The sequence below is a fragment of the Frankliniella occidentalis genome, unplaced genomic scaffold (assembly GCF_000697945.3).
Source record: "Frankliniella occidentalis isolate FOCC.00 unplaced genomic scaffold, Focc_3.1 Scaffold58, whole genome shotgun sequence".
NCBI lineage: Eukaryota > Metazoa > Arthropoda > Insecta > Thysanoptera > Thripidae > Frankliniella > Frankliniella occidentalis.
In genome coordinates, this window is record NW_026267188.1 from 592,803 (window position 1) to 600,903 (window position 8,101).

Genomic DNA, 8,101 nt, shown 5'->3' on the forward strand with positions numbered 1-8,101 from the left:
AATTTCGCATTAAGAGGACATGGGTGCCAGTGCGTAAGATGCAACCAATATGCGTTCTTTCATCGTAGCTTGGCAAATACGCAGTTTTTCCACCCGACGCCCGACGCAGCAGTCTCTCTCCACAACAGTTTCTGCTGCTGCCCCTCCGGCCAGGTGAGTGGGCTGCGCGGTCTTGTCGGCGGCGAGGAGGCGGCGGCGGCGGGAGGGGAGACAAGCCAGCAGCCGAGGGAGGAATTTTTATTTCTGAAGCAAAACTGCTCATGCATTTTATAAATCATATCCTTTGCAAGTGGCAAGAAGATTGGATGGAGAGGGGGTGGGAAGGCCGAGAGAAAGGCCGCGAGAGAGGGAAAAGGATGGAGAATGAGAGAGTGCGAGAGAGAGAGAGAGTGGTAGGAGAAAGGAGAGGTACAGGAGAGAGAGAGAGACCCCGCCCGCTCACTACCGCCGTCTGTCATGCAGCCCCGGCCCGCCGCTGAAATATGTGCCGGAGAGATTTTTTTACGCCAGGCATTCTCGAGTCATTTGTTTTGAAGACGCATTCCGACGGGGGGCCCCGGCGCGGGCCGCCCGGGAGCGAAGGCTAATTTTAGTACAGTGAGTGTGATGCAAATGAAAACTGAAATAACAGAGGCGGACCTTAGGCGAGCTCGGCATTGCTGCGGGGTGCAAGGTGTAGGCAGGAGGCTGCCCTGCCCTGTTTTTGTTGTTGTTTCGCGAGTTTTACCGCATCCCGGTGGCAGGTATAGGGTGGTGGCTGGTGGTGGAGGCAGAGGGTCAAAAGGCGGCTGCGGTGGGAAATAACAGTTAAACGGGACTTCAGAGACCGCAGTTAGGACAGTCGTTCTAAAACGCCCGCTGCTCTTCGCGTGCTGCTCGCTGAGTGATGGGGTGCGAGTGCACTTCGAGAGGCGGCGAGGACAGGCGAGTAGAGAAGTAAAGGGGGTACGGGTGGAGGGGGGGGGGGACTTATTTGTATTTTACGCGTTTAACAGTTATTTTACAAGCGGCTGAGTAGGATGGGTGCCAAGTCGGCGGCGTTGAAGTGATGGATGGATGGATGGATGGATGGATGAATGGATGGACGGGTGGGTGGATGGATGGATGAATGGATGGATGGATGGATAACTTTGAAACAGACCACTTGTGAGGGTTACAGGAAAATTTTAAATGAATGTGTTGTGAAATTACAGTTTAAAATTTGAAAAACTACAAGTACACTGTTAAAAATATTTGCGATTTTACAGATTAAGTCGTTAAAGTGGTACAGATAATGTGTAGTACTTTTACAGAGTGTAGTACTTTTCCTATAGTCTTCATGTAAAATTACTGCACTGGTAATTTTACAGAAGTTTTATAGTAAAATTACCGGTTGCCTGTAATTTTACCTTGTAAGTGTGGGAATTTTACCGATCGGCTGTAAAATTCATAGACTGTCTGTGATTTTACAGTTATATTTGGTCATTTTCCGGGAAACATGGAAAATTACCGTATAGTATTGTAAGTATGAAAAAAGATAAACCAGGTAAAAATGTATCCATCTTTCGTTGGGAATTTTTTTACGAAACATTTTAATTACCATAGATAGGCGTACATGGTACTTCCCTTTCACCATGAACTAGGCCGCACCAATATGCACCAAGTGCTGGAGCGCCTGCGTCATCGGCAAACACCACGCAGCCGTGCGGGGTGGGATGCCTACCTCTGGGGCGTCGAGGTGGTGTGTTATGGGGAGCGAAGGGCGGGGGAGGTCGGGCTTCGCTGAAGGGATCGAGCGCGAGCAACATGAATCAAACCAAATAAGAGTGTGAGTGTGTGTGTGTGGGGGGGGGGTATTTTTTGACCTGATTTTTTAACCAATGAGAATGGAATGGAAACAAGGAATACATTTTAAAATATTTTTATTCTAGAGCTAGTTGTAACACATATTAGAAACATGAATTAAATTAGAACACATTTTTACATACATGGCATCCAGAAGAAATCAAAATACTTACAAACATCGAGATATTTTCTTACTTCGTTAAACCCTTTTCGAAGTTGAAGATTGAAGAATCATATCTGTTTCTATTCTCATTCTCCTCCCCTTTCCCCCTCTCCTGCTTGGAGGCAGATGGAATAAAGCAGACGGTAGCGGCCAGCCAGCGCAGCCAGTGTCTCTCTCCATCTCCCCCCCCCCCATCACGTTCTGCATCGCGCGCTCCCCCCCCCCCCCCCCCCCTCCCTCAACCGCTCCGCACACCGCGCTCAGCTGGGCGAGCTCAGCAGCTGAGTTTGACCACTTTGACAGACGAGCCGACGGTGTGACCTTGCCAAGTACAGATCGTAAGTATACCAAATCAACATCTTTCTATTTTAAGAGGGTATAAATTTCAAGTATCAAGCCACTGCAATTTACTATCGCCACTACTACCTCATGTGAAAACAAATTTATGGCTGAGTAAATACTTTCATTGTCAGTTGTCTTTGTGCCTCTCACAGACCACATGGTTCAGAAGGTTAAGCTTTATGTTGTGGAATGAGGTGCAACTACCTATACCGAGTTCAAAGTTAATAGTTTTGAAAACTTCAGAGTTAATAATTGGCAGTTTCGGTTATGCTACTAAACAAAAATATTCATGTTCTCAACTCAGTGGGTTATCTCGGATTAAAGTATCTATTTTTGTTTTTCAGGTACTTGTGGTGTGGAGTTGACTCAGTACCAGTAACCCCTCCTCCAAGCAAAGGTTATCTATTTTTTTAATTATTTATACTTATGTTTTGACAATGACAATCACATGTGTAACATGCTCTGAAGAGTTGCCCAGTACTCCCAAGTACTTTTCACATCAATGGATTCATAGGCATACCCCCAATATTACGTTCCCATGTCCCTTTCCAAGCTGTGGCATGGTTTTATCTCGGTACAAGAACCTCATTGCTCATAAGCGAAGTCATATCAGGCGGCCCTTTTATGTTGTTAGACAAGATGAAGATACTACTTTTGCTAAGTGTACTTCCAGTGGCTGCTCTTTTATAGCTAGTTCACCCATCTTATTTTTAAATCATATGGAAACTCATATGAGATCAGGACAGAGTGCTTATTGTTTTTGTGGACATTACTGTAGAGCTCGGTCTACTCTAACAACACATTTTAAAAGAAAGCATTCAAAGCTAGTTTCAAATCATTCAAACCAAACATTTTTGGTTTGTGACCTAGAGCTTGGTGGTACTTCGGTTAATGCAGCTGAGTCTGCTGATACCTTTATGATGGATGTTTCTCATGAACCTACTGCTGTTCCTGATTTGGGCACTCCTGAAAGTGAAGTTGATGCTGTTTCAAGCGATGACTTTTTAAAATCCTTTGCCATGATGCTGTTAAGATTACAGTCAAAATCATTTTTGTCAGTAACAACGCTACAGTTTGTTATTGAGGCAATCAGGGGTATCAGTGACCATGCCTCTGATTACCAAAAAAAGAAATTTAGAATATTAGCAGACAAGTACAAGATTGAAGCCCATGTTAAAAATGCAATTGAAGAGGAAATATTTCAGAATTCTCTGCATGAAATGGCAGTTGGGGATAGAGGTGTCTTTCGTACTGACCACATGAGAAAAAAGTATTATCGACAAGAATTTGAGTTACTGGAACCTGTAGAGTATACACTGAACAATGGTGTTGACGTTCATAAATATCATTATGTGCCAGTATTGAAGTCTTTACAAAGTCTCTTAAAGGATAAGTCCATACAAAAACTTTACAATGAGAAAGGGGAAAGTAAGCCAAATATTTTGAGAGACTTTGAAGATGGGACTGCATTTAAATCAAATAAATTTTTTGTTGAATTTCCAAATGGCATTAAAATTATCTTATACTTGGATGCATTTGAGCCATGTGATGCCTTAAAGGCTGCACGAGGCAAAAACAAGACACTTGGTGTTTATATGGCTCTTGGCAACTTGCCATCATATTGCAGATCTCAAAGGGATCCTATTCAACTTGTCATGTTAGTAAAGGAGTCAACATTAAAAGATTTTAGCTATGAAGAAGTATTTGCCCCTCTATTTGAAGATCTTCAGACTCTTTATGATGTTGGCATACCTGTTTGTTTTGACGGTGTCCTTCAAACACTCAGAGGTTGTGTTGTTGGAATTAGCTCTGATAATCTTGAAGCGCATACTTTGGGTGGTTTCAACCAGACCTTCTCCTCTGTTGACTACTATTGTAGATTTTGCTATGCAAGAAAGGCACAACGTATTCGTGGGAATGTGGCTCTCTGTAAGGAAAGAACATGTGCCAACTATGATGCAGATGCCGAAGCAGCTGATGAAAATGACAAATCGGTCAGGGGTGTGTGGGAAAATTCTGTCTTCAATTGCATACCTAATTTTCACATTATAAATGGATTGCCGCCTTGTATCCACCATGACGTAGCAGAAGGGTTCCTTCCCATTGATTTGTTTAAGGCCTTAAAGGTCTTGGTAGAAAAGAATTGGTTCTCTTGGGCGTACATTAATGCCATGATCAAAATTGTCAACAGAGGTTCCTCGTATGCTATACGGCAGATAAAGCCAAAAACTAAAAAAATTGTCGGTTCTGCTAGCAGCAATATGCACCTTCTCCATATTATAACCCTTGCTCTGGTTGAGAAAGTAAAAGATCCAACTGAAAGGGCATGGCAGATGATTGTAACATTGCAAGAATTTATGGCGCTTGTGTGTGCCCCTGTAATTTCAATAGGACAGACATTTTTAATTGATGAGTTGGCAGAAAAGTATATGTCATTAAGAAAAGAAGTTTTTCCCAACATACCTGCTAAGTGTAAGCATCACTATGCTTTACACTTCGGTGCCCTCTCAAGGAAATTTGGACCCCTGTTCAGATGGAGCACGATTCGATTTGAATCAAAGCACCAATATTTCAAGTCTGCTGCTAATAGCACCAATAATTTTATTAATCCAACATTCTCTCTTGCTGCTCGTCACCAGTTCCTCCAAGCATATTTGAGAGAAGGTAATATTTTTGCAACAGTGGTACAGGCTGGCGCTGTTCATCCATTTAAAAAGGAGTTATATTCACAAGAGCTTATTAATGGCTTAGATGCCTGTGGTGCTCTCTCTCAAGCCCCATTTTCAAGTTCAGTAGCTGAGTATCATGGAGTGAAATATGCTGTGGGAGACCTTTTAATGGTTAAACCAAATGATGACAGAACAATTTCAAGTATTTTAGTTGACATGGTTATAATAACTGCAAACTTCACAAACCTTGTTTTTGTTGGCACCGAGAAGATCATCAAATATCATCAGTACTTTGGAGTTTACGAAGTACTTGAGTCCTCCAACAAAGATCTACTGATTTTCCCAGCAGACAAGATTGCGAGTCCAGATCCATTGGTTCTGAAAACTGTTGGCAAACATTCATTCACATATTTAAAACATACTATTATGGTCCAATTTTAACTACTTTTAGCTACTGAGTATGTGGGATTTAGAAATGTTAATACATATGTTTTACATTGACTCCTATATTATCATTACTTCAGGAGATTTTTACTTTTCTTATTTTTACATTTAATGTGCACCAATTTATAAAATGACAGTTGTTTGTCAACAATTCTGGACTGAATAAATAAAATATTTTAACTGAATCTTAACTGACTTTTTCCTTTGTTATAGATGCCCGCTTACAAGGTATGGTGTGACCAGAGACAGAAAAAGAAATGTATACTTGCAGACTCCACCATCAACAGCCTTCTTGCGAAAGGTATGACTTGCAGTCAATCATTACCAAATACAAAACAAACTACTCGTATTACTATTTATAATAAAAATATCTTCTGTTTCAGTGAAGGACAAATTTCTTTTGACTGAGGCCCAATCCGTCCAAGTAGTGTTAGAGGAAGATGGCACCGAAGTGGATGATGATGAGTGTCTGGAAGCATTCAAGGACAAAGTTTTAATGGTCCTGGTCGACAATGCAGTATGGGTGTCATCACGACATGAGATATCTCCAATATCTTCCTCACCAGAAAGCCATAGTTCCACTGAGATTTCAAGTGACTCACATCAAAGTTCACATCGTAAATCCTCTTCAGCCAGCACCACAGCAGACTCTAGCACCGACTGGGGCGAAACATTTGAAATACCGTGGAGTAAAGTGGGTACTGTTCTTTTGACGAAGCTGGAAAGAAGCATTGGAAGAGAAAAGGAACCTGAAATGAAGTTGTTAAAAACAGAAATTAATGAAATTATTAGAAATCTTGTTCCTGAAATAAGAGTTATAAGCAAGAATCCAAGAAGAGAATCTTTGCGTTCAATAGCAGAAAATATGATTGCTAAATATCGTGTGTTGGCTGATCTAGATGATGAGGGAAAAATAATTGGTTCAGGGATAGGGACAATAGCTGTAAAGATGGAAGAGCATAACAATTATTTAAATCGGCCATCCAAAAATGCCAGCCTGTTATCTTTAATTTGTTCTCCTACTGGTGCTGATGGAAGAAGAAAGAGAAAAAAAGATAAGAAGAGTGCACAGAGCGGAACAGTAGAATGGCAGCCAGAGTATCCTGCCTTTGAAGATGAAAAGACACAGATTGAAAAGAAGAAATGGCTTATCAATGAGGCAAGAAAAAGTGCAAAAGAAAGAGATGCTGATAAAGTTCTGAATTTCATGGAATCAACATACGCAACCCAAAGATTACTGTTGAATTCTGACAATGCCTCAGTTTCCGATTTGCAAAAAGAGTGGCCACTACTTCTGGAAAGCGTTTATTTATTCAAGCACTGTGAAAGACTTGTACTTGGATTCCGTCCAGATTTTAACTATTGGTGCTCAGAAAAATTAAAGAGAATTATTTCCTTCATGGAAGAAGCCATAACAGTTGAGAAGGCAAAAGCAATACTAGAGGTTAATCCTGAACTGAAAGCTGTTAAAATGAAACAAGCTGATGATGGGTCTGCAATATTAAGTGCAGCCAAAAATAGTGAGGTTGTTGGAGCAGTGAAACTAATAATGCACAAATTTAGTGAGAATAAAGGATGCAAATTATTATTTGTGCACAAAGAGGTAAGCCTTTACTGCAGAGATCCTGCTTTACTGTTGCCTTGGTCCAGCCAGATTGAAAAATAATTTTCTCTTTGTTTACACCATTCAGGAAGGAGCCACAAGAGATGAAGTGCTGGCCGCTCCCAGAAGTCCTGCTCCTTGCATTGTTGTTGTTGGTGAGTTCCGTTTTCTTTCTGCATTCATCCTGTTAAATGAAAGCTTATTTACTTAATTTGTTTTAAGAATAATGTCACATTAAGCTTAGTGACTAACTATGTAATTTCTTTTCCAGGGAGAAGTGAATATGAAGGCACAACCCATTACGTAGTTGCTGAAAATACCATTGTTAGTGCGCATTCCAATGCTTCTGATGCTGTAACTGTTGCCTACTGCTTCATATACCTCTTCAATATGAAGTACCCATCGCAAATAGGATACACCTGGGAGTTCATTCAAAGATACATCTTCAAAAATGATCCTAAAGAATCCCAAGGTTCGAAAAACCCCAAAAGAAGAGCAACGTATATCAGCATCAGTGCACCAGTCAACACCTTTATACGTCAGCTAGGGAGGCACAAAACCATTGAACCTGCAGAAGACGAAGAGCAATTGTAAGTGATTAAGTAATCTTTGTACATATTTATTTTTGACTATCTTTTCATGATTGTTCTTTAATGGCATTTCTCATGCTAAAGTGATATTTAAAGTTAGAAAACCCTATATCTATTTGATTAATAATACTTTCTCTTTAAAGTTGCACAAACTCTTTCTCTATTTCATTGTAAATATATTTTGTAAGAGTTTAAGTGCTAACTTATACTTAGTATTTTGATTAGACTCCTAACCTTTGAGACTTTGCTAGCTATTTCCAGATATGTTGCACAAACTCTTTCTTTATTTCATTGTAAATATATTTTAAGAAGCCTTAGTGCTAACTTATCCTTGGTTTTTAATGAGACTCCATCTTAAGAGACTTTGCAAACTACTGTATTTCCAGATATGATGCACAAACTCTTTCTTTATTTCATTGTAAATATATTTTAAGAAGCTTTAGTGCTAACTTATCCTTGGTTTTTT

The 8,101-nt window shown here is 40.4% G+C and overlaps 3 protein-coding genes across 9 annotated transcripts in view; all 3 read right to left on the bottom strand.

Moving 5' to 3' along the window:
• Positions 1 to 8,101, bottom strand: part of LOC113212756 (teneurin-a-like) — a 495,982-nt gene that overhangs the window by 289,692 nt on the left and 198,189 nt on the right. The gene's annotated exons all lie outside the window — the stretch shown is intronic.
• The window catches only part of LOC127749483 (uncharacterized), a 10,583-nt gene that overhangs the window by 2,164 nt on the left and 318 nt on the right, over positions 1 to 8,101 (bottom strand). The window lies entirely within an intron of this gene.
• On the bottom strand, positions 2,213 to 7,573 carry LOC127749482 (uncharacterized). 7 transcript variants are annotated; one of them, XR_008011181.1, is made up of 8 exons: positions 7,366 to 7,503; positions 7,125 to 7,229; positions 6,006 to 6,191; positions 5,245 to 5,911; positions 4,793 to 5,149; positions 4,364 to 4,705; positions 4,082 to 4,256; positions 2,213 to 3,295 (listed from the first exon to the last, which is right to left on the bottom strand). XR_008011181.1 is itself a non-coding variant. In XM_052267718.1 (3 exons), the coding sequence occupies exons 1-3, from the start codon at positions 7,474 to 7,476 to the stop codon at positions 7,002 to 7,004; spliced, it is 336 nt and encodes a 111-aa protein (XP_052123678.1). In that variant the 5' UTR covers positions 7,477 to 7,573; the 3' UTR covers positions 6,705 to 7,001. The 7 variants fall into 7 exon arrangements, 1 of the variants encoding a protein (XP_052123678.1); XR_008011178.1 differs by having other exon boundaries at positions 7,298 to 7,467; XR_008011182.1 differs by having other exon boundaries at positions 6,045 to 6,191; positions 7,125 to 7,467.

Coding starts and splice junctions, on each gene's coding strand:
- LOC127749482 (XM_052267718.1), bottom strand. CDS start 7,476: ATGAACTCCCAGGTGTATCCTATTTGCGATGGGTACTTCATATTGAAG. Junction 7,356..7,426: donor GGGTACTTCATATTGAAGAG/GTATATGAAGCA, acceptor TGGTATTTTCAG/CAACTACGTAATGGGTTGTG. Junction 7,230..7,297: donor CCTGGAAAAGAAATTACATA/GTTAGTCACTAA, acceptor TTCATTTAACAG/GATGAATGCAGAAAGAAAAC.